At 42.9% G+C, this 26,121-nt stretch overlaps 1 protein-coding gene across 1 annotated transcript in view; it reads left to right on the top strand.

Annotated features, from left to right (window-relative positions):
* The first annotated feature begins 308 nt into the window (after positions 1-308).
* The window catches only part of MAN1A1 (mannosidase alpha class 1A member 1), a 130,021-nt gene continuing 104,208 nt past the window's right edge, over positions 309-26,121 (top strand). The window contains exon 1 of the mRNA XM_088522680.1: positions 309-887. Within this exon, the coding sequence (XP_088378806.1) occupies positions 309-887 (579 nt within the window). The remainder of the gene's footprint in view (positions 888-26,121) is intronic.

Raw genomic sequence — 26,121 nt, 5'->3', positions numbered from 1 at the left:
CGGTCCCGCGGGGCGGAGCGCGGCCACGCGGCGCGGCCCGCGCGCAGCCCCCACGCGCGGCGCGGCTCGGCGCGGCTCGGCGCGGTCCCTCCCCCGCGGCGGCTCCGCCCCGGCGCCCGCCCGGCCGGCAGTTCCGCGCGGGCGGAGCGGCGGCGGCAGCAGCATGGGCCGGAGCTGACAGCGCCCGCCCCGCACACGCCGAGCGCCGCCGAGCGAAAAGTTGTCGCGGCCGCGCGGGGAAACTTTGTGGCGGGCGGCGCGGCGCGGCGCGGTGCGTGCGCGGCGCAGCGCGGCGCGGCGCGGGGGCCATGCCCGCCGCCAGCCTCCTGCCGCTCTTCGGTAGCGCGGCGGGGCCGGGCGCGCTGGGCGGCCCCGCGAGCGGCGGCGCGGGCGGCGCGGCCAGGAAGGCGTCGGGCCCCGGCGCGTTCCGCCTCACGGAGAAGTTCGTGCTGCTGCTCGTGTTCAGCGCCTTCATCACCCTCTGCTTCGGGGCCATCTTCTTCCTGCCCGACTCCTCCAAGCTGCTCAGCGGCGTCTTCTTCCACTCGGCCGCGCTGCGGCCGCCGCCGCCGCCGCCGGGCGGGCAGCCCCGCGCCCCTCCGCAGCCGCCCGCGGCGGCGGCGCCCGGCTCGGCGGGCAGCCTGGCGCGGATCCGCGCCGACCACGAGCGGGCCCTGCGGGAGGCCAAGGAGACGCTGCAGAAGCTGCCCGAGGAGATCCGCAGGGACATCCGCCAGGACAAGGAGAAACTCGCGCAGGACGCCCGCGGCAGGAAGGAGGCGGCCGCCGCGGGGCTGCCCCGGCGCCCGTTCCGCCAGCCCGCGGGCGCCGTGGGGCAGGAGCCCGCCGACCCCGCCGTGCGGCAGCGCAGGGACAAGATCAAGGAGGTGCGTGCCGCGAGCCGCGCGGGGAGCGCGCGCAGGGAGCGCGCCGGGGTGCAGCCTCGACGGCGCGGCCGCAGCCGCCGCCCGCGGGCCGGGAAGCGCCGGGGCCGCCGCCGTCCTGCGCTCCCCGTGCGGGCTTTTCTTCTATTTCCCCCCTCCGCACGCGGTGGCGCGCGGGTTAGGGGCGCTCCGAGGTGCGTGTGAGCGCGCGGTCGCCCCGCGCGTGGCCAGTTCCCCGCAGCCCTGCTCCCTGCGCGGCGCCCTCGAGGCCCTTCCCAAGGGTCTCCTTGCGGAAACCCCGCATACGCGGTGCCTCGGAGCGGGTCTCAATGGGGCTGCTCCGACAGGGTTTTTGCCTGATGCGCAGCCCAACTTGCCCTCCTTACTGGCCGCTGTTTTTATCCCACAGCTGGTTGCAGGGATCAGGGTTGGTGAATTAATGGCGAGTTACTGTGTCCCCGCTTCTGCGGGGAGGGGAAAGGGACAGGAGCGAGGCTGAAACTTGTGCGTATTTCAGTGTTTATGTGTTTGCGCCGAGCAGTATGAGGAGTGAGCACTGACATCACCCAAATGTCAAATAGCAAGCACTTGCACGTCTTGAGTTGGGGCTCTGGAGTCCTCTCCTGAGCTCCAAGTGCATTAGCAAACTGTGCAGCAGTCATCAGCCCTGAATGCCAGTGCAGAGGTATTTTGAGGGGAGAAGCCCTGGGTGTGAGTGTTAACAGACCCGATGAAAAGTGCACGAGACAATTTTCTCCTTTTTGCTGCCACACGCAGCCTCCCTGAGAGGCACGGCACAAGTAAAAGTAGCGGCAAGCTGGTTTTCCAGGGCTCTGGAGTTGCTGTCCTGGAAGCACAGCGGTGTATGGGGCTCCAGCCCTGCTGTGCTCCCTGCAGGGTAGGAAGGAGCTGGCGCTTTCCTGTGGATCAGCGCCCGGTGCAACAAGTAAATAAGCTGGGGGAAGAAAGTAGAACTTGGGTACATCACTGCTTTTTGCTATGGCAACTAGTCCAAGTATCTTTTAGTATATTGAAATATACATGTACATGTGTTTGTGTGTGTCTACACATATACGTACTTATGTACATGAATACCCCTGTACTTCATGTTTTTTTTCCTTCCTTTCCATCCCATCACTCTTCTTTCTTCCCTGTTTCCCCCAGAAGCCCCTGACAGTCTAGCAACCCCCCAGACCAGATGTCTGGCAACACAAGCATAGGAAATGACAGAAAGACTGCATGGAGTTTTCAGATCTCTACTTTCTTTGGTGTCTCAGTATGTTTCCTTTAATACTATTTCTGTTACTTCTGGGAGTTTCCTCTCTTCTTGATTCAGTATCTGAACTTAATGTACTGCTTACTTTGTAACTCTTCATTTTTTCCCCCTTCCGAAGAATAAGCCTTGCTTTCATTTTTTTTTCCCGTTATTAAAACAGTGTTTCCTATTCTGTGTTAACTTGTTTTCTTAGCTGCCTATTGTTTCATATATTGCCATTTTTATTGCTATATTCCATGTCTTTCCAATGCCTTGTGCACTTTTTTTTTTTCATTATATCTTTACTGGCAAGCTGTAATTCTAGGTTTTTAGAAATAAACTGTAACTTTTACAAGTATGAACTTTGTACTCGACTGCACACGCAGGCAAGCGGAGGGAACTGCCAGCTCAGGTTCCCTTTCAGGTTGCCTTGTGTTTGCATGCAGGTGGCGCAAACTTTGAAGACTCTTTCTGCTTCCGTGGTTTCTTGAAAGCAGGAGAGTCATGGAAAGTTTGCAGAGCGGCGAGGTGGGCGCCGTGGGGCCATGGCCCCGCTGCCCCCGTGGCAGGACGGTGCTGCGGTTGCGAGCTCTGCGTGGTGCCGCTTCCGCGGGCCCGCTGCGAACGCCTGCCACGTTTCTCCTCACGTGAGGAACTGCACGCAGCCGTTGGAAGGCTGTCCTGCCTGCAGTGAAGTTTGCTCAATACTTCCTGTTACAAACTGCTGTTGGTTGCTTGTGACTCTTGCTTTTTTTTTTTTTAAATTGTTTATTGGCTGCCCTGATGTTGCCTGTACTGACTGTCTTCCTCAGGCCAAATGTTTGGGGGAAAAAACAGCCCTTTCAAAAAAGTGGTACTTTTTTATGTCCTGCTTGGAGCCTGGGCCTGGATGAGGAGGCTGTGGTTGATGTCCCCCTTCTGTTACTCACAGTCACCAACTGGCAAGAGGGCCCTTCCTTGGAGCAAGTGATTCCCGAGATATCTGTCCCCTATCTGTAAAAAGGGGCAACAGAAGGTAATGGAAGCTCTGGCAATGTTTTGGTGTGTGTGAGGGGAACAGTCTCAGCCATTGTCTGGCCACAACTAACAGTGACATCAGGAATAACACGGGGTGACTTGCAAGTGCATAGGTAGTATGCAAAAGGTGACAGTTTGATGTGAACTAAAGCAGTGATTAGCAGAGAACAAATAAATTCAGGACAGACTAAGGAGGCAGGAGATGCACTGTTTCAGCTAGGGAAATCTGACCGAATCTTTTCCAAGTCTAAACCCTCTCTCTTGGGAAGAGGGAGGAGAGAAAAATAGTGATTGAATTATTTAGGCATTAGAAAAGTAACAAAAATTGAACTCTTTCATTTCAGAGAAAAGGACTTGAAAAGGATGAATGAGCTAGCTCAGGTACTAGGAGCAATATAATCACATTAGCACAGCACTCTGCTCAGGCTAATTAATCCTGCTGAGCAGCAAGCTCGTGGCGCTGGTGGAGCACCATACTAATGCAGCCGCGCCGCTCTCGAGCCAGGCGGCAAGCTCGGGCGCTCTGCGCGTTACTGTGTGGCGCTCTTCAGGCGCGGGGTGAAAGCTGCCTTGGAAAACTGCAATCCTGTGCCTAAGTTATATGACGGTGCTCCCTGTTCCTTCCAACACTCCAGTCGCTTCCACATCTTTCAGTCCTTGTGGTCAACTAGGTAGAGGTCCAGGAGGGGAGAGTTTTATTCTCTAATTCTGCTGTCATTCCCAATCATCAGGCCTTTGAGCTGGACAGTGCTGCAGTCATGAGGCAGCAAAACAGACTCTGCAGATGGAAGTTACCTCATGCTGTCTTTGAAGCAAATGCCCAGTTGAGGCTGCATTAGCAGCTTGAATTCTGGAGCTTCCTACATGCTTGTTTTGTTTGTTTAATTTCACCATTACTTGTTTTCTGTGGTGGCAGCTTAATTGGAAAGCACTGGAGTAAGCAAGAAGACTTAGTAATGTCACAGGGAAGATCAGAAATATCTGAAGGGGGGAAAAACAACAGCAACAAAACCAGAATACTTGTGAGCATGGGAATAAACAATAATCAGGGATCTCATATAGACTTGACCAGCAGCACTTGAGTGTAATGGGAAGTCCCTGATAACAGAGACGTGTGAGGGTGAAAGTGCACTGGGTGGCTTGCCGCTGAGAAAGAGCCCTTGACCCCGTGTACCTTCCTGTACACTGGCACTACTTGCCCTTCTGCTAGTACTGCCGGGCTGGGGGGTCTCACGGGCACTGCGGATGTGAAGAACAAGGCTTCTTGTTTTGGTTTGGTTCCCCAGGTCTGTAAAGCCAGTCAACTCACTGAACCAGCAGAAAGGGAACAGAGTGAGAAGTAGTTAATGGAAGGGTCCCCTCTGTGCTGCTTCTGGCTGTAACTCATGGAGGAAACAGGTGGAAGGAGAAAGAGGAACAAAGCCCTTCCTTTCGGGAGGAGAGGAGGAGGTGGTTTGGAGGGCTCATCTGGCCTACCTTGGCCCTTGGCACCACGTGACCTTTGCAGGGTGAAGGTTCAACCAGCTGCGTTGTCTGTGTGAGCAGGAGGCTGCTGCTCCCAACTTCTTTCCTCAGAACAGAGAGTGGGGAAAAACCCTACAGTGTCAGTAATTACTGGAGCCCTCCTGCCCCTCTCCTGGAATTCACAGTACTTTTATTGGGAGGAAGATTGTGGGGCCCCATAGGAGGGGGAAGTGAGAGACTTTAAAAGGGTCCTGGGCACCTATTAAGGTGTTCCCAGTTTCAAAAGCAAAAAGACACATGCCTTAATGGTATATTTCTTTAAGAATAAGATACAGGTAAAGGAAGTGATGTAATGAGTTAGTGAACAATGATTCCTGGCAATATATTGATGATGTGAGATTTTCTTGTTTGTTTCTTTTGTTTTGCTTTTAAGATCTTTCTCGGTGTATTTTCTGACCTTAATGTCAACATCTTATAGCGGTCAAAGGAATTTAAAATGAAGTTAAATGATTCTTGGCTTTGGGGTTTCATTTTGCTTTTCCAACTCTTTATTCACCTATCTATCATCTTCAGTGTTTTCTTATCTGCTACTTGAGTTTGAGGGTTTTACAGAGTCTTCCTTCCTGAAAGGCATTGCTCATGTACTTCTGCTTTTTTTTTTTTTTTTTTTAATAATGTTGAGTTAGGTGCTTGGATATAGGGTATCCAACACGGCCCAGTGGCACATAGGTATCTAATACACCTAAGTTATTAGGGTAGTCCTCAGGGGGCTGGTAGACATTCTCCCAGGCTTTTATGGTAGTTCCATGCTCTTGTGAAGTGGCAGGTGGAGGTGGGTAAGGTATCTTAGAGTGTCTAAAATGTCACAAAATTATAGGTTAAATTGCTTCCTTAGGGATAATGACAGAGAAGGATGCAGAAAACCTTCATCTGAGTAACTGAGACTGATGCAGTGACTCAGTTACGTAGATCTCTTGGCTCTGGCACTGGCTAGACCCTTTGCAGAGCCAATTCAACCTGCCAGCTTGATGGGAAGCCCTTTTCTGACTTTTCTGAGCCTGCCTAAAAGGGCTGATAGGGCACTGTGTGGCTCAAAGGGAGCAGTTGTCCTCACTAGCCCGGTGCATTTGGAAGCAGGAGCAAAGTGGAGGCTGTGGCAGAGTGGGACTAGGGCATCTCCTGCCCCGAGACCCGAACGTGCCGCAGTGCTGGGGTATTTGCTAGGCTGTCAGTGAGGAGCCTTTTCCAAGCCTGTGTCCCACCCACTTCTTGGCATCCACTTTTGTGGGAGCCTCATGTTTCAGATGAGTTGCTTGAGTTGTCTGCCATGTCCTCCCTGTTTTTTGAGGAACTGGCAGCCTCATTCCGATGACTTGATGTTTCTGCCAGGTCTCACTTGAATCTCTGTCATGAGATGGATGAGTATCTCAGTCCGTGACAGTGTGTACAATTGATGGGGATATGAAACTTTGGCACTCGCGTGAGTTCCCGTGGCTGTTTCTTGTCATCAACCTTTACCTGCTTTCTGTGAGCAGATTAAAAGGAGTTATTTCATTTTCTTATATGAGGGAATATGTTCAGCCTTGGTCTACATTCTCAGTGGGTAAATTTACCAAAACTAACTGAATGTCATGTGTAACTGGATCCTCTAGGACTGTGAGGAAAATGAAAAGACTTTAAATGTTCACTGGAAAACATCTGGCTTTCAAAAAAATAAACCCAAGCACATGATTTATTCTTCAGTTGAAAACCATGTGCGTGTTTTAGGTAGAGGCAAAACCCAAGTTCCAGACGCACAGGACTCTTCTGGTGAAAATTAAATAAGGTGATGAAATGGAGTGAGGTAGAGCTTAAAACGGAACGTCTCCTGACTTTTGGCACAAGTTAGATTCTCCTGGTGATCTTGTATTTAATATTTATGTAGCAGCCTGTGGCAGCCAGTTAGCTTAGAGAAATGGAGTAAATCGTCATGTTGGTGAACACAACTGCTTAAGGCTGTAGTTCTATGCTTCGGGCAAACTGAAGCAGAAAAAATCCACCTGTTTATTCAAATCTACTGTTAAGGCTGAAAAATGTCTCTTGGAGGAGAAGTGCTACTGTGGCAGATAGGCCAGTAACTTTTCTCTGTGTTAATGAAGGCACAGAATTATGAAAGCAAACCATGGACAGGCAGGAGCCAGCACATGACAGGTAATTAACTTAATTATACTACCACGTGTATGGCTGTTGGACACACAGGTTTTCCCTGAAAGCCCTCTCAAATATCCTGCTGTAGGAATCCCTGAATGTGTTCGCTTTCTGGAATTTTCAGTTTGTGGAGCTAGCGTTGATGTAAATTTCTGTGGTTTTCATCTTTAAATAGAATACCTTATCAGGCAATTTTTATTTACGCATTAATACCCATCTTCCTAGCTTATTTGGCAGAACAATGTTCTCATGCTTCAGGAGAGTGGCTTTCGTTTGGTGCTTGGCTGCTATCTGCCAGCGCAGTGCTTCTCTGGCAATAAACTGTATTCTGAAGTGGTATAAGGGTGATGAAATGTTCTGGTACTGTGCATTTCTGGTAACAAACAGTACTATTAACGTACGTTTTAGACATTCCGTTTTGAGGAATTTCGTGGTTTATTTCTAAGTTATTTCTAGAACTGCCATTGTAAGCTTGCAGAAAGTAATTATGTAGGTGGGACTTTGAATTAAGCAACATGGGCAATGGACCAGTTACTCAATATACTGGATCCTTGTGTGCATGTGTGTCTGAATACTTTCTTTATCCAAAAAGTGAGGGTTTTTAAATATCTAGTATAAAGAATGTGTGTGTACTTGTAAGAAGTGTCTCTAGCTTCCTCTTTCTCCACAACTTCTTTTTATAACCAACCTCCAGTCTCTCATGAACACTTAATTGGTGAGTAATAAATCACATGTTTACCTGAAGCAGATTAAAAGAAAGCCTGTTACAGAACTGTGTTACAACAGCTGCCACTGTAGCAGAGCGCTTGGCAGCCTTTCCTGTAGCATTCGGAAGACTTAGCCCTGATGAGAAAGTAGAGTATTTTTCCAGGGGTGGCGGGGGTGGGTCTAGTGACTTGCCCAAGATCATTGGGCATTTCAGAGGCAGGGTTAAGAACAGGCCATGATTACCCGGCCCTGGCTAAGTTTTTCTCTGCTAAGTCAAGGGCTGTTGCTCTGTGCTGTGTGACAACTGCTGCTTCTGCACCCTTATCCACTGCAGATCTCTTGCTCAGGCTCACTGGGGTCAGCCTAAAGCTGGGTTTTTGAGATCAAGACCACACATGGGCAGCTGCGGGCTGAGCTGCTCTTTGCATCACCCTGGTTATTACAGGGATGGACTGAGCTTAATATTCCTCAAGTCAGGGTTGGGGCCACCAATTCGAGCATTTTAAACAATACTAGAAATCATGGGTTTTGGCCCAATGCTGTCTCAAAAGAAGGCAAGGTGGTGGTAAAACTATAGCCTTGCCTTTCTTGCATCTTGAAATGTTCGGTTTGAACTCAGTTGTAGCCAGAGAAATGCCAGGATAAAGTAACATGACAGCCTGCTATAATTCTCCTCTGTAAGCTGCTTGGATTTTATAGCTAGTGTTTATGAAGATACAGGTATTGCTCATTCCGATGCCTCTAATTTTAAAAGCTTTTCCAACAGATTGGATGAGCACATAACCTGCTGTTACATTCTTAAAACCGTTAAACACTCATAGCCCGTGTAGGAGCACTGAGATACGTGGTTTCTTATGGAAAGGTAACTACAAGCGTAAAATCTACTTTCATTTGTCCTCCCACTCGCTCTTGGAATCTGTGTATCTTGGCTTTTACATTGTTTAAGGGATAAAGCAAGCAGGTGGAAGTCTGACTTCTAAGAAACTTGGGCCCTTCATTTAAATACAGAGCTCTAATAAGGTAAAAAAAAGACATGAAAATTGGAAGAGACGGAGAAGGCAATATTGAGCGAAGGACCCAAAAGATGCTGTACGTGGAATGAGCTAATGATTTGGGAACATCTGGCTATTAAAAGACTTCCTGTGTGCTTTTCAAAAATTCTCTCAGAAGAATTGGCTTTTTTCTCTGATGCTGGATAGAAGCCGAAGTTGGAATTTTTCTGTAAAAAAATTTTGTCCTTTCTTGAAGTTCTCGTGTGACAGGATGTATTGTTTGCATTTACATTAGATGCATATGTTTCATCCATAAGATTAGAGAAGGAAGGAACAATATCTGGTTTTTTTTTTCCCCAGAAATTTATATCATCTACCTTGCATAGGGATGATCTTATTGCTTGGCAACGTGAGATGGCTTTTTCAATTATTTAAAGTCAGAGTGTGTTTTTAAAACACTCTAATAAAATTGCATTAGAACAGTATGGCTTACTTCTTTAATTAGCATTAAGACTCAGTGTCTTTTAAAGTGTATTTATTTTTAATATATCTGCATATTTTCCTTTTGCTTAGTTCCCTGCATATTAAACATCTTTTGTTCTGGAAACTGTTTTTTTCTAAGGAAATAGGAAGTAGCTTGGGTAAAAGAACACCAAGATTAAAAGAAAAAACAACAAAAAAAACATGCTTTGGAAGAGTAATGCTTAAGGAGATAGCAGTTTTACTATTCACTGATATGCACACCCAGATGCAGACCCAGTCTTTAACTCCCCTGTCAGTTTTCTCGCCGCGTTTGAGTTGTGACATCTGTGGGTGCGCTGAGCAGTGAGAGTGATGCTTTGCCCGTACCGCTGTTGGGAGGGAAATCTGCTGCTCGTTACTGTGGTTATAGTTCTCCACCCATCTGTGACTTTGAGAACTGCACTCTGAGTTTTATCTTGGACCTAAATAGTAATATCTTTAAACTAGAGCTTAATGAAGAAAAATAGATATTAATAACTTAGAGTGACTGATATCCTCCCTCCTGCCATGTGACAGAAAACCTCATTATCACTTAGAGAGCAGGAGAGTTATACCCGTGGTGCGTTTAAGAAGTCATAGCGCTTCAAAGCCGTGCGCTCCTTACTTGGTCTGGTGAGCTTGTCTGAAGAACCACCATGCAGAACCTGTGTGGTGTAATGCCGAGCTGCGAGTTGAGTGGTATTTTTATATCTTATTCTGTAGTGCTCTAGAGCAAGCGTGGCACCAAACCAGAACTGAATCCTCGTGGAAATCTTGCCAAGGGCTAAGGTGACATCACAGATCAAAAAGGACGTTTTGAAAAATAGCCTTTCTGAAGAAAAGCCTTTCAGCATCTTCATGCAGAGTCTTTAAAATGTCACTTTATTTGTGGGTACATAGGGATGTATGCACACATTGGGGTGACTCTGTGTGTGTGTCTGTGTGTGTACACACAGAGATGTATTCATATCTCTCTATAAAATGTTCTACATTAGAGCCAAATACTTTATGCAGTTGGTAAAGGATGAATTCTCTTGTCTGTCCCCAAGGATGTAGTCTGGTGAATGTAAGACTGGTCCGAATAAGCACCTTGAGTCAAAGGCATTGACTTTACAAATACTCGTCTAAATTGAAAACGTAATTATAAATATATGCTGCAAGCAAAATCCAGAGCATAAAGTTGGGGCAAAGCAATTCTTGGATTTCAGCAGTTATCAGTTTTGCACAGATTATATTGTTATGAATCTTAGCCTTGAAAAAGTAGATGCTCTGCAAAAAAAAAAATCAGATTACATTGCAGCACAGTTTTATTATGCAGCCTGATCATCTCAAGACATTGTGGGGGCATGATTGGTCTGCATTTATGTATGCTGGAGTTTTGCTTGCTCTTTCCCACAAGCTTCTGCTTACCACTATTAGCAATAATTTTATTATTGAGAGAGAGAGGGAGGAACTCAGACTCGCGTAATTGTTCTTCCTAGCCTGTATAGAGGGAAAGCAGTCTTTCTCAGTCTGCTTGAAGATCCCATGTATAATATTATGATACATGGATTATGATAGTCAGGATGGTTACTGACCAAAAAAGTAGTTTTGTTGCCTTATTTAGCTCGTGCTTGCTATGAGGATGTTCTGAATTTTAACTTTTTAATCATGAAACACAATGGTTGGTTTTATGAAGTGTATGGGTTCCTGTTTCAAACTCCTCCTTTTTCTGTAGAGACTGAATTTTATTTTTAGCACTTACAGCTGTCTATTGTGACATTGATACAATTCACAAAAAGGAGTTTCCTGGCTCCTTTTGATTGTTTGAACCTTGGAATGAGATTGCCATTTTTCTTCCAGGTGGAGGGCAAATATTACTCAGCATAGTGGTTATTATGGAATGCATCACAAGTATGTAGAGATATATTAATAATGTCATTTAATGTCATCATTTAAGGAAATCATAAAAATTAAAGCTGGAAGGGACCTCTGGGGCATGTGGTCAGTCTCTTGCTCAGAGAAGTACTGACTTCAAAATCAAATCAAGTTGCTCAGAGCCTTGTGCAATCAAGTTTGGAAAATCTCCAAGAACAGAGTTTCTGCAGCCTCTCTGGAAAGACCCATTTCTATCTCTAAAGATCTTAATTATGTTTCCTTTATTATCATCATTACTGTACCTAGCTTGATTTTTTCTTGCTGCAGCTTGTGACCATTGTCTCTTGTTTCACCATGCGCCGCTCAGAAGAGCTTGTCTCCCTTTTTTCAACCATTCAACCATACGCAACCATTAGGTAGCTAAGACAGCGACTAATCTTCCTTCCTCTCCCCTTCTCTAGTTTGAGCAAACCCATCTCCCTCAGTCTTTTTTTTTTTTCATACTTCATATGTCCACCCTCTCCCCCGGTCCCCCTCACCTCTATACTGCTGTACCAGGAAGCCAAAAACTGAGTACATACTAACACTCAATTTGAGGCCCCAGGAATGTCAATGGGAAGGTGTTAATCATGCCCCTTGGTAAGTTGGCACACTTGTTAATGAAGCCTAGCCTTCATCACTGCAAGAATGTCTTGCTGTCTTGGGTCCAACCGTTTGTGCAACAGGACCCTAGCTGCAAAGTTACTTTCTGGCCAGTCAGTTCCCAGTGTGATTTGTTGCAATGGGTAATTTCATGCCAGGTATAAGATTTTGCATTTGCTGAGCTTCATGAGGCTCGTCAGCCTGCTCCTCGAGCTTCTTGAGGCCCTACTAGTATGAGCTCTGCTCCCCAGCTTCTCAACTGCTGTCCTGGTTTGGCATTAGCTGTAAACTAGATGTGTTGTCTTCTCTTGTCCAGATCGGCCTGAGAGGAATGTCACTCGTACTGGCTGCTAGTTCACCGTGGCAAATTTACCGCTGCTTTTTGAGCTTGGCAGTTCAGCTAGTTTTTCACTGACCCCTCTGCTCACCCATCTAGTCCATGCCTCTCTGGTTTGGCTGCAGTAGTGCTAAGGGGGCTATGTCAAAGAATGTGCCACGGTCAAGGTAAACAGTGTCTGCTGCTCTTTCCTCATCCATAGAGACAGTTGCTTCATCATAAAAAGTAACTGGGTTGGCTGAGCACAATTTGCCTTTGGGAATCATGCTTGCTGTTTGCAGAGATGTTTTTGTCCTTCACGTCTCTGGAAAGAGCTTCAAGGAGGATTTGCTCCATATTCTTTCCAGGGGATGGATAAGGCTGACCAGCCTCTAGTTCCTTCTTGTTCTAGGAGGCTAGCACCTCTCTCAGCAAGCTCTGCTGTTCGCCTCAAGAGGATGCCTTGTTGGTAGGCCAAAAAAAAGAGATTGAGCTCTTGACCCTTTCCATGTATTTTGTCACTAGTGAGCTGGCCCAGCTTGTTCAGTAGCAGGTCCCTGATTCCTTAGGTCTTCCTTCTGCTGCTAAGGTACGTGTAGAGGCCCTTCCTCTCCTACAGTGGTTTCTAGCTGAGCATCTCTTTGCCTGGGCAGTGCTTCTGCCCCTGCCCCCTCCACTGCACCCTTCCCATGGTGGTTTGGGCCCAGGAAGGTGCTCCCCGTCCAGCCAAGCTGCCCTCTTGCCACGGACCTGCTTCTTTACCATGTGTTGGAATGGACCCTGCTTGTCCCTGGAGGCCGACCAGCTCTTCTGAACACCTTTGCACTACAAGGCCGTCTCCCATAGGGTCCCATGCGCATGTCCCAGGACCAGCTGGGACTGCTCGCTGAAGTGAAGGGTCTGTTGCCTGCCTTTCTCACTTCCTCCAGGATCCTAAATGCTCCTGTCTAGCATTTAAATGGGCAGATTTACTATGGCTTGTGGTTTAGACAATGCTCATTCATAAACTAACTGTTCCAAAGTAAACTTTTATTATGGGAATTGGGACAGGGGAGGAAAAGTGGCTTGTGGCTTTTTTTTTTCTCCTTTATATCTGTGCTCCATTTCTCAGTTTCAGCGGCGAGCATGATAGGTAGTTAGATGTTAGCTTTGATATTTGGAATTTCTTTTAAAAGTAAAATAAAGTTTATTGGACAAACAGGTATAGTTAATATATAGAGAGAGACTGCTTACTTTATCTGTGAGCATTTAAAATTAGCAAATAATTATGATTAGCTTACAAGCTATGAAAGAATTTTCATAAATGAATACCTGCCATGAAACTTATTGTCTGGTTTATTTATGACTTACTGTAATTATTTTTGCAGTGAGATTGTACTGTTGCACTACACTATTAAGTCTTGTAGTCCAGCTACTCAGGATTAGATTTTCTGTCACTTTTAACATCGCATGGCATAGTGGAGATTGGCTTTTCTAGAAGCTTCGTTTTGAAAATGAAATCTTTCTTTATAGTGTCTTGTGTTCACTGTCCAAAAACACTGCTCACTTCCAAAAATATAGGCTTTCAGCATTATAGTAATATATGAGCAACTCTTCAATTTGGCATAAGTATTTTGATTTTGTGATGAGTGAAACAAAGTTCTTTCCTGCTGTGGCAGTAACTATATAATCTTCCTTTTGTACCAGTTTCTGATCCTCTGTTATGGAAACAGAGGTCATCCGTAATTTTTGTTTGACATTTAAAAGCAAAACCATGACGAAGTAGCCACAAAGCCTGTGTGAGTTACTACCTGTAGAAACCAAGTAAGTTTGAGGAAAGGGCCCCTGAGTTTTAGAAAGAAGTCAGGCTTGCTTTTACTTTTGGGTAGAAATATTTTCCAAAACTGTCTAGGATGGACTGTGTGGAGGTTTCCTTTCATCCAGCAAACAAGTTATTCTAGGTTTGTTTAGCATTTGAAAGCTTGACCAGTGGCTCTGCCCACACTATTGCATTCTTGATCTGTGACTTTGAATCCATCATTCTGCTTTCCTATGCAAGGCAGGTCCTGTAGCTTAAAACCTACTGGAGACTCTGGTTCTCTTTTGTTCTCCCAGAGCAACTTTAGGAGAACGTTCTGGTCTGGGTCTGCTGGGCATTGAAAGAAAAACTTTTTATTGCTATGGGCTTTCTTGTGTTTTTGTTTGTTTGTTTGTTTGTTTTGCTAAAATCTTTCTCATGAGAGCCTAGAAAGACCTAACTACTAGTAAGTTGTCTTGGACACATAATAGTACACTAAGGTGTTTAATATGTTTGTTTTAGAGTGATGTAATAGTCTGCTGAAGGGCTAATTGCCTATTGCCTTGTTTTGTAATGGTGCTTGGGGCAGGGCTGTGTTTTGTGTGTGTGTATGTGTAAGGGTGGGTCTTACACACTGTTTTTGTGGTACCCATTTTACTTGTAACTTGCTCTGAGGAGCCTTTTCCACTTCATATTCCACTGAATTGCCTCTGGGAAAGGCATATTTTCTTTTCTGGGGAAGGAAGAAGACCAGCTGCTGATGCCAGGACAACCCTGTGGGTCTATGTGACAAATGCAGTGCAAACAAATGGGGCTGTCATCCTCTCTCTTAATGTCAAACACATCTAGAGTCTGTTTCGCAAACCACACTTCACCCCTGCAAAACCAGAAGTGTTTCCCTTTGTTGCTGGTACTGCTGCATCTTTTTCAACAATGGTTTTTGTACTGAATAACTTTCTGTTGCTATTAATCCTGTTGTGCAGAGAACTTCTGCAGACTGTAAAATGAGAACAGAGAGTGTGCTGTAATCAGGAAGAAAATAATTTATTCGTAATTTCTCTTGGGTATTTCTGCTCTACTTTAATATTCAGTTTCAAATATGCTGCTTATAGGAAGCATCCTGGGTGGCATTTTAAGTGCCAAATCAAAACAACTCATAATTTGTTATATGTTATTTTTCTACAGAAACAAATCCCCCTCACAAATTTTAGCTTCTATCTTTTCCTTAAAAGCAAATAATTAAGAACTTATCTAAGGTCCCCCAAGATGTTGTATAGGAGGAGAAAGAGAAGAGCTCTGTGTGTTTTCTGATGCATTAAGGAGTAAGAGAAGTAGTTTAAGAAATACTAGTCTTTCATCTGAAAACTATTAAGTAGTTATTAGTGGTAGTGGCAGATGCACCATCTTTTGCCCAAGAAATAAATGTGTAGGGGACTATTGGAGAAAAGTGAAGGAACCTGAGAGTAATTTATTCTCAGAATTTTAAAAGAAATGTTAGTTATACTATACCACAAAAATTACATATGTTCTTATACACACCTGTGTGCACCCATGTGCACACACACACATGCATTTAGATTCATGTTGATCAGATTGGCCAAAGAAAAAGCTGGTACCTGAAGAGGTAGAATTACTGTGCAAGCAATATTACCAGTCTGTAATCTCTAACATGCTTTTAAACACGATGAAGATCATCCTGCTGGCATTGTAGCAACTTTCTACCAGTGTTCACTCTTACTGTAGTCATCATGAACATTTCATAGCTGTTATGGCTTGTACATGCAGCTGAAACCTGAGAAGAGCCCTTGTTTTAGGTGGTGAGTTGAGGAAGTGTTTGGCAGCTGAAATGAAAAGTGGCAGTTCTAGAAACTTACTGTGTGAGGGCGGGTGTGGACTAATGTCTTCATGGTGTAAAGACTCACTTAATATTTTATTCCCACTTCTTACTGTTTACCTTTTGGACCACTGGGGAGAAGTAACATTTCTGATCTTTAGAAATGGTTTTGCTAATTAAATATAGTCCTCTTTGAACAAGAAGAATACTTGGTTGCAAGCTGTGTTATGTTTGAAATACATATTTTATTTTATATTTTTTAGCTTTCTGAAAATCCTAGTCAGCAGCTCTCCATGGGCTCCCTACATAAGGAGTTTGATAACAGTTAATCTGTATAGTTAATCCTTTTCCCTTTGGGACATCGCTGAGTTTCATTCATGCCCCCCAACTTTTGTGCTTTGGTTAGTGTTGAGAAGCTGTGATCTCAGCAACTACTTCTGGGTGAGTTGAAATAATACTTGCTTTCCCTGACAGAAAATATGCATCATCAGGGAGAAATCATTTTCCTAGACTTTTAAGATTACTCACTCAACCACTTTCCCCAAATCAGTATAAGTCCACATTCCTTTTTGCTGTCCTAGACTTTGGCAGTGCGCTTGAAAATCTAACTAATCATGGCTTTGCCAGATCCAGGCTAGAGGCAAATTCTGGCAGATGCCTCTATAAATTCCCTTTCCCTGAAACTCAGCTACATCTTGTTGATCATAGGGAAGGAAGAGCACTTGGGTGCCAAGCCTTTTGGACTGCATGGGCCAAAACCAACTTGAAATAAATGCAGACTATGGAATACTTGCACTTTTTTCTTGAACCTTTTGCCATTTGATTAACACACAGTCTTCTGTTTGCTTTATAAGTTGGGGAAAAGCCAAGCTAACTGAAATTATAGTGCACTTCAAGCGATCTGTAAAAATGTACCCTATATGAACAAGGTGATGAAAGTACTTTGCTTTCAAGAAGATACTAGTGTGCATGTACTGGATAACCAGCAGACATCCCCAGCTGGGGCAAGGGATTAAGCTCTCTGACTGTCTTCCTTTAGAGGAGAAACATGACTGATGGTTCATGAAATAGGCTTGCGTAGTTTCTTGAAGCATTCCAGTATCTTTTCTTCAGTACTTCAATATTAAGAAACAGTGAAAAAAAATCAGAGAGGTTAAATGAATTGGTGCCTTTTTTTTTTTAATTCTGCCCCCCACCTTTTTTTTAATTCTTCTTCTTAACAGTCATATCTGACAGTTTCAAATAAACTAAATAATTCTCTTCAGGGACTGCTATTTTCTTTCAGAAAAAGAAAGTAGTAAACGATTTCTGTTTAAGTCAGTGGGAAAAAAAAACACACTGAACTGCAGATATTAAACTGTTTTTTCAGTGTATATTTTTTGGATAGCTAATTTTTGACCTTGAGTTTATTTAATGCTATCGGGAAACTTCAAATTCAGATGTATGTCTGATGTATTGTCTCCCTTGCAAACCATTCTTTCTTCATTCTGCTTGACAGCCCCTTGACTTTACTTTGCAGACTGATAACAGTACTAGTTTGCACCAGCAGGGATTATTGACTTTTAGAAGTAAGCATGTACATTTGATGTTGGCTTTGAAACTTGCTCAAAAATATATATACATAATACTTTCTCAGTTTCTTGCTGTGGATTCAGGTTATATTCTGTTAGAAGGTAGCAGTGTCATCATGTGCAGGGTAGGCTTGGAATCAACTAGACAAATTGAAGGCTTAAGCTAGTGCACATTTTAATTGCACTGATCTATTTATGGGACCAGCAAGCAGACCTGTTAGCTGGCTTTCAGTCGTTAGCTGCAGAGTTGTTAGTTATCTATTTCAAAGCAAGTAGTAGATGAGCCTGGTGCCTAGGAGCTCTGATCAAACCTTCTGTGCTAGTTTCTGTAAAAGGACAAGATTTGAAAGGATTTCTCCCCCCAGAAATGGCAAAGAAAAATATAGACTACTAATGGTTGCAAATAGAATAGAAAGAGGTGAGTCACTCTTGGCCTGTGGAGTAAGGCAGTCGTGGAGGTTGGTTGGTTTGTTTCCTGACTCCTAGATGGGACACGAATGAAGAAAGTGACCTGCTGAGTTGGCTATTTAAGAGGATATCTTATCTAGGGCACATGAATGCAGACTCTCAGTTAACTATGTTAGATAAAAGTTTGTAAAGAGGCTTAACCTGGCCAGCTTGTAACTGCAGGTAAATCTTTTTTGGGGACTATTCATTAATGCTAAGAACTATATCCATGGCAGCAAAGTCAAAGGTAGTACACTAGTGTTGGGCATGGTTTTGAAACCCACATCATGGAGTTGTAGAGCAGAGAGTTGTTTAACAAAACGCATCTTCCTGTCTTGTGTTACACTGCATATTCAGTCACCTGGAATAAGAATTTCTACCTTTGGAGATAGCCCTAGATTTATTTAGCAAAAGAGGTGCTAATTTTTAAGTGCCACTTCAGACAAACTTTTTTTTTTTTTTTTTTTAAGGGCCAAGTTAATTTTATCAAATCTATTTCTCTTGTCCACACAGCACACTGTGTTTTGACTACTGTTGACTACTGTTTTAGAAGTGGTTTGTCAGAGCAACCACTTCCCTCTTAGGTTTAGCACCCTGATTATAAACATATGAGATGAGAGATACACTTTGATTGTGACATGTATTTTCTTGAACTGTGGATTGAGGACTACACACACGCTTACTGCTTCATGCAACAGTTTTATCAGATAAGTATATGGAAAAGGTAAAAGCAGAAGTCAGTAGACAGTTTAAGTCTCCAATTCTGTTTGTCCATAGTACTTTTAGATGTTGCTTCATTTTTAAGAAAGGTGCTTTATTTTACTTCTGGTGTATCTGGTATATCTGTAGGTATATCCATGAAATGGTACATTGCTTAAAATTAAGAGCAATTAAGTATTTAAATAGTAAAGTTAAATCTGCTAGAACATAGAAACTCAGTTTGCCTGAGTATGCCTCTACATGCAAAGTTAGATGCTGGTAGTCCTAATAAGTTGCCATATACTTACGGAGTTATGTTTTGCTGTAGCAGAAGACAATTAGGATATATTATGTTCTGCTCAAAGAAGTAATGCCCAAGACATTCCTAACATGTCCTGGGGGGAAAATGCCAGTGCTGTCATCATAGACTCAGGTCGTGATGCGCAGATGAACTCTGCATATGTGGCCAGTCATCATCTGTGCATGGGGAAGATATAATATAATTTCAGCATTTAAGAAAGCAGATAGTGGCGATGTTTTTATGAATGTGTCAGAAATTTGTTATTTTCAAGGGTCCATTACAAGTCAGAAGGCCCAGATAGTTTTGGAATTAGAAAACAAAGTAGCTTTGCCCTGGAAGGAGTCCTACACATAGCAGTGGGGAAGTATTTGGAAGAAATGTCTGATTCAAATCAATAAATTCGAGAGAGAAGATTGAAATACATCACATTTCCACTATGAAAACATAGTAAATAGTCTAATAATAACTACTTCTTCCTGTTTTTTTGTTTTGTTTTGTTTTTTAATACAAGAAGTTATCAAAAAAATATAGGAATTAAACATTACAGTTTTCTGAAAACTCTGAAGTCTCTAAATAGCTTGTGTGTTCAGGCTGCTTCTCTGTGTGCTCAGCAAGGAAGCTCTGGGGAAACCTTATCTTAGAAGGGATAAAGCCTCTGCTGTCCTAAACTGTCCTCCCTGGGGTGTGTTACTTTAGTGTGCTAAACGTGATATATGTGAATCCCTGAAAGCTAGAAGCTCTAGACTTAGGTAGTTTCATTCTCCAAGATGAATAGGTGAATATGAATATTATGGCAACAGATAGATCACAGATGGGTAGTCAGTGTGTTAATGTAACAGAAAGGGTGCTAGTCATGAACAATGTGTAAAAAACAGAAGCTATAAGAGCATGTAGTTATTTGATGTAATTTGTTATATGATGCAATTGGCTTTTATCAATAGATGAAGCATTACAGAAAAGGTCAGAACCATTTCCCTATTTTAGTCTACAAGAACTAAGGCAGATTTAAAGCACTTGAGCTGCTTATAAGGCACAAATAATAGATGATTAGAAAGAATCTAACTTGAACATCTCTGAAAGTCAATCTGCTCTTCAGTACAAATATGACAGCCAGAGACACAATAAAAGCACACTTTGTTTCAGAGTTCTCAAAATAAGTAGAATTCAGCATCTCCCAAATAAGTAATCAATCAGAAATCAATTTTTGTGGTTGATTCAGAAGTGCTTAAGCGTAAGCTGAGAGATGTTATTCTTTGCCCACTACAGGGCATGTCAAGTAAAACCACTAGGTGACAAAATCAAAACAAACTGTTCTTTATGCAATATGTTGTTGAGCTGTGAAGCCTTTGCTGCAGGATGTGGTGAATGCTAACCATTTGCATGAGTTTAGGAAACAGTGGGGTAAGAAACAGTGGAGGAAAGCACTGCTGGGGCTTTTAATTGCACAGATGCTGCATCTGGCTCAGGAAGATCCCCGACTCTCTAGCTCTGAAGAGCTGGTATATTCACAGGAAATATTTCTGCTTGCTTGTCCTGTCCTTAAACTTTGTTAGGGATGAGGCAGGGGAGCAGATGAGCCTCCTGTGCTCATTTAGCTCATTCTTGTGGAAGGGATATTCCGAGAACTGGAATAATTGTTGCCTGGCCTGTGCTCAGAGAAATCTATTTTTGAGAAATGAACGGCAACAGCAACAAAGACCCTAAAGATAGATGCTGAAATTATTTCAGAATGGCATGGGTACCATTCCTAACAATCTTAAATTAAAGTGCATTATTATTAGCCAAATGCTCAGTAAATGGGCTGTAAACATAGGAAAAGCTCCTTCCCACCCCGTTCTGGCGCTGTTCTCTTGTTAGTGGTGCCCCAAGGCAGGGTGGCCCATCTGTGTGTCCCCCTTCCCTTATCTGTAGCACGCCGTCCTTGCTTGCGTTGTTATCTTGTTGGAGGCACCGCCGTCAGGGTGGGCCACCCGCACATGTATCGCTACCTGGAGTCTGTTAGCCTACAGTACCGAGGCCAGGCCTCAGAAGAGATTCCAGAATAATCTATGTTGCGTTCCCAGTATTTCACTGCCTCATGACTTCATAGTCGTAACTTAATATTGCTCTGGATTAAGTCATGACTTAATATTGCTATGGATTTCCTAAATCTTTCTATTGGAATAGTTACTGCTGTTTGTGTTTGGATTAGGGCCCTTGGTGTCAGGAGAAGTGGAGGTTTGCTAGGATTGAGCTCAGAGCTGGATAAAAACCATTCTGGGAGAAAACCTGGAGGTCTACGGAGGAAACGTGAGACAAAAGAACAACTTAAATTTTTTTGGAAGTGTGTCACCCGAAATAGTTTTCAGAATTTACACAGTTTGCTCACAGGAAGCCAGTAAACCAGAAATGAGAATTGACAGGGACCTGTCAAGCTGGCTGTGAGGAGAGCTCGGCTCCCTGCCCGCTCGGTCCGTCACCCACCAGCCTGCCTGGGAGCCACGTGTCAAATCCCACTCACTGGCCATGGGAGTAGTAAGGGAGGTGGACGCAGGGTTGTGTTAGCTTTTAACCATGGACCTTTTTTAAAAAAACAAAAACATACTAACAAGAACAAACAAAAGCCAGAAAAGTCTTCACCAGCTCTAGTTTACTAGACACCTTGTAGCTCAGAGTGATTTGATGTACATACTATTTGGGGAAATTATTATGAGATTTGGGGATGTTTGGTTTTCATATTTGACATGTAATTTTGCATGTTTTTCTTCAGGAACAGCAGCAGCAGCAAACTCCACAGATTATTTTCGACAGTTGAGGCTGAACTATCCAAATCATGGTTTATAATGACAGCCTTTTAATTCTGTATAGGGTTTATAAATACAATAGGTATTTTGATGGGCCTCATTTAAGGAGACCTGAAATAAAACGTGGAATTAAAGGAAAGCAGAAGTAGTCACTGGAGAACCAGTCCAGTCAACATCCTTTCTTCCTCCTCTATTTCAAAGCTTGTGGTATTTTAACTCTGTGATTCTCACCCTTACTGCCTTGGGTGTTGACAGGGGTTTGAGACTGCACTGTTTGATTTGACTGTGTTTGTGAGAAACACCCCATCTTCTGTATCTTTTAGATGTACTACTTGTATTAACGTAAGGTACCATAAACACAGAAACTAGTCAGGTTAGATGGCAATGCAAAGCTGACATATTTTCCCATTAAAAGGAATAAATACAAATCTAAAATTATCTTTAAATTATATGCCTCAAAAAAAAAAAAAAAACACTATATGTACACAATTCTCACTGAAAAATTGTCATTTCCAAGCTGTCATGTTTAACTCTAGCGTGAATGAAGGAAATCACTATAGACACCAGTAGGCACATTTCACGTGTTGGGCATGAGAGGAAATGTCTTGCTCCTTTTCTGCAGTGGAGCCTAATTTTAAAAATTGGTCACTGTTCTGTAAAGTGTATATGGAATTAAGCAAAAAAAAACTTAGGATCTGAGTGTCATGTATTTTAGGAAACTTGCAAATACTGGTCATGTCAAGATCCACAGACCAGATGATTATATAAATGCTTCAAGAGGAAAAATAAATTGCATGTAAAGAATGATAATGTTTAAAATACAAACTTTAAATACTATGATATAACTATTTAAGGGAAATAACCTTTCAGCATATTTTTGTTTTGGTGATAGTATTTTGGTGTTCATAGAGTGATGACTATTTACAATAACAAATTTTCACATCTGGAAATTTGTTATGTTGTAGCCTATATTTCCTAGAGCAAGTTTATCGGCTGCAGGAATAAATCTCTCTCAAAATAATTTTCTTTTAAAATCAAATGCAGTGCTGAGCAAGTTGTTTGATCAGTCGTAGCCAAGATAAGTATGTATAAATGTGAAATGAGCAGAAATCACGAAAATATATGATACTAGGTCTTTCCCATATTCCTCTAGGGGCTGATTATCTTAATTGTTTTTCTTGAACTAAGCCAGTAAGTAGATAGTTATTAACTTGCTTTAACTTATCTGAATTAATCCAACAGTGTCTTGCATTGCTGAATCAATTTATGCAATATAGAAAATACCTTTAAATATTTCTGAAGGCTGAAATATTATCTTTCAAATATTCCAGATTAGAACTATGACTTCTCAAACTCGATCAGAATCTCAGGCTGGAATTTGAGCTCTAGGGGGATAGCTAGGTGATATTTAGGGGGATGAAGGAAGAGTTTGGGCTGGAAGGGAGCTCACAAGGTCTCTGATGGAGCTCAGGCCAACTCAGCGGCACGGTTAGACCTGCCTGAATCCATTGGGTCAGGCTGTGTCCACTGGTTCTGGAAAACTCCTTGGCCAGGGCTCCAGCTCCTGCCACTGCAGCGGCCCCTGCCCACCTCGCTGCAGCTTATCACTTTATGCAGCTTATTTATTTATTTTCTATAATCTTTTTTAAGGTGATGAATGAATATTATCTGCTTTTAACCTCTGTGCAAGTGGCATTTAGCTCTTGGGAGGCAGTCCAGCCCTTTTTCTCCAATTTCAGACCATGAGACTGAAGACGCCTTTCTGTGCTTAGTGGTAATGACATGGGCTTAGCTGTTGATCCATGCAGCAACTCTGTATCAGATTAATCCCCATAAATACTTTTTGAGCAGGCTTTCTGACTCCTGAAAGCGCATCTGTAGTAAAAATAAGAGCAGAGTGCCTCAATTTCTTTTGACTCCATTAACTGGACACTGGAGAGGTAAAAGAAGGGAAGGATGGATTTGATAGCAGGAGGAAAAAAGAGGAAAAGAGAAAAAAAAATCCTTGTAGCTGAGAATTAGTAGTATGTGGGTAGGGATTTGATACAGTCTGGGCTGGCATCTTGTCAAGCACTGACTGCTTAAAGGATGGGAAAAGTAGTTATTTCAGTGCTCAGCATTTTGAAAAACTCAAAGTGCCGAGCTTTGAATTCAGCACCAATATCTAGCTTAGGAAGTCTCTCATTGGCTCATATCTAATGCAATATTTATAAATGGTTTATCTCATGTTTTTACTTACTGTTACTAGTTACCTAACTAGGTCTGTAATGGCCCCAAACCTACTGATAATGCATGACTCACTGTTTATTTTTTGTTCCTCAAGACCAAACTGTTCTGCAAAAAATCCAAAATAATTGCTTCAAAAGAAAGTTAAAATTACACTAGGAGATGCCTCTGAAATTCTGCCCTTCAGTGCCTGCATGGCATGATTAAAACTTAAGTAATTTTTCCGCTATCCCTAAACTGCCAATCCCTAAACACAGTCTGGTAGTGAGGCTGGATTGTTGGATACATGTCGAATCTTTCTAACTTGTAGGAACCTGGGAAACTTCTGCGGTTGGTTTTGTTTCCTCTTGTCCTGGATAGGTCCGTCTGCTTGGTCAGAACTAAACTTACCAGCACTTTCCATGTCCTGGGGTGGATAAAAGCCTGTTCCTTATGGACTTTGTGTATAAAAAGTAAAATTGGAGAGAGAAAGAGTGAGGATTGAACGTTCAAAATGTGAGAAGGAAAATAGCAATGATGTGAGGTTCCGAGTACTTCATGCCATGTCCTTTCAGGTAGTTTAGAAGGGGCATTTCTCTAGAAAGTAGGTTTCAGTCATAGGACCATCTCCAGTGTCTCCATTGCTGGAGTGTCACTGCTTAGTTTTCCAAGTCTGAGGGGTAGCTAATGATAGGGGTAAAAGGAGATCAAAGTCTCACAGCCTCGAGTAAAGGAAAAATCGTACAGAGGCACAGGAAGCCCTTATGTCTCAGTAGAAGTGTTGGCCTGCTGCATGCCTGCAGGGCAGGTAAGTCCCTGATGTGACATGCCAAGGGACATAACAGGCTATCCTGTCAACAAACTTGTGCATACAGAGATGTACAGGAGCACCAGTAATCTTAGTGTCCTGGTGCACTGTTGTTAACCTTTTATATGAGATCATTTGTATTGAAGCAAAAAAAAAAAAAAAAAGGTTCTATAAGCTGTTTTGTGTGTGTGACTTTAATCATGCTCTAAAACAGGGCCTTAAATCACCTTGATATTAGTCAGTCACTTCATCTGGATGTGTTGTACTGCATAGCACCCTGCTTACTTTTTATTTACATTACTCCCGCTGTGATTGGGAACTTGAGCAGCAGCCTGGCTATGTAGTGCCAGATACTTAACAAACATGTAGGAGATAAAGTCCCTGCCATGAATTATTCATAATCTAATTAGAAGCAAAGCTTATCAGATAACTGTTTAAAGAACAGTAGGAAAGAGAGGAGAACAAAAGCGTGATTGTATCAGGCAGCTGCCAGAGCCTGGTTGCTCACACTGTTTGTCCTGGGAGTTCTTCAAACCTGCAACAAGTCCTAAGTAGGCCAGGAAAAAAAAAATCCTGTTGATGGGATGAGTCAGTGTGTGCCCTCGTTCTTAAGGGTAGTATTTTCACAAATTCATTTCCCTTCCTTCCTTTCTCCCTCCCTCCTTCCCTCCTTCCTTTCTTTCCTCGCATTTTCCTCTAATTTTCGTCGTCAACAGGGATTCTCCCGAGTTCTCGGGCACTTCCTTATGATATATATTTTTTTCTACATAAACTTCTAACGTAAAGTATATGTTTCTGTAATGTAAAGCATCTACATGATTGGATTTGGAAAAATAGCCATTGGCGATTCTCCTTAGAAAAATATCTGAACATCCCTGGATTGTTTTATTTCTAATTGAAGTGGGCAAATCAAACCTGTGAAATCATAGATCTTCTGAAGAAATAACATCTGGCCTCTACACTAGTTATAAAGAAATAGTTCTTCTCTCTCTATCCTAGGGTGTCCTGACTTTTTGTTTTGTTGAGTATTTGAAGAGGATTTTGCTTTGGAAGAAGAAAAATAACTTGGGGAACTTTAGGCATCAGATATTTTCTCAAATGCAGATCATGGCAACAGTTGCTAAGTTGTAAGGTAGCAGCCATATGAGATCCATTTCCTGATTCCTTAGAGTGCTCTTGTGTTTGTTTTCATTTGACTTAAATGGTTCATCAAATGTTTCCATCTTGTAGATGTCCACAGATGTAAATGGAAACTGAAGTGATCTGAAAATAGAGCTGCTTCGACATTGTCAGTTATGCTCAATTATGTACTGCTCTACTTCAATACTGTATGTTTTTTTTTCTACTAGTGTAATTACTGAGAATGTGCAATTTATTCCTCCACTAATAATTGAGAGTTGGAGGCAAAAGCAGCATGATAGCAACTTAATCGACCCTTTCATGACAAATAATTTTAGGAAAAAACTCTTTTCAAATGCCTACAGAAAACATTCAAATCCCAGCTTACTTGGTGGGAGAAACAAACAAAAACATCCACATCCTACAGTTTTTAAACCAATTAGTTTTCTTTCTTATCTACTTTGCTTTCTGTACATTGGTAAAAAGAAAACTGAAGTGAATGAATCTAAAATTGAGCTAGAACTGATCTTCTCACCCAGCTTTGCATGGTTCAAGGCAGGGTAAGGCAGGTCTGACAGGACTGATAAATATATGGGCAAGATTTTTGAATTACACCTTTCCTTTTCATAAAAGTGATAATTTCACTTGGTTGAAATTAGCTGGATCTTGGACTGCAGAAAATGTAAGGACTCTGTTCTTCATAATTTGTGAAGAGTTGTGTGTGGCTCATGCCTTCCTAGATTTTATTTAGTGA

Source organism: Tinamus guttatus, unplaced genomic scaffold (assembly GCF_059628265.1).
Source record: "Tinamus guttatus ecotype Peru unplaced genomic scaffold, ASM5962826v1 Tinamus_guttatus_pri_ptg000010l, whole genome shotgun sequence".
In the NCBI taxonomy this organism is placed as follows: domain Eukaryota; kingdom Metazoa; phylum Chordata; class Aves; order Tinamiformes; family Tinamidae; genus Tinamus; species Tinamus guttatus.
This window is presented reverse-complemented; position numbering and strand designations above follow the sequence as displayed.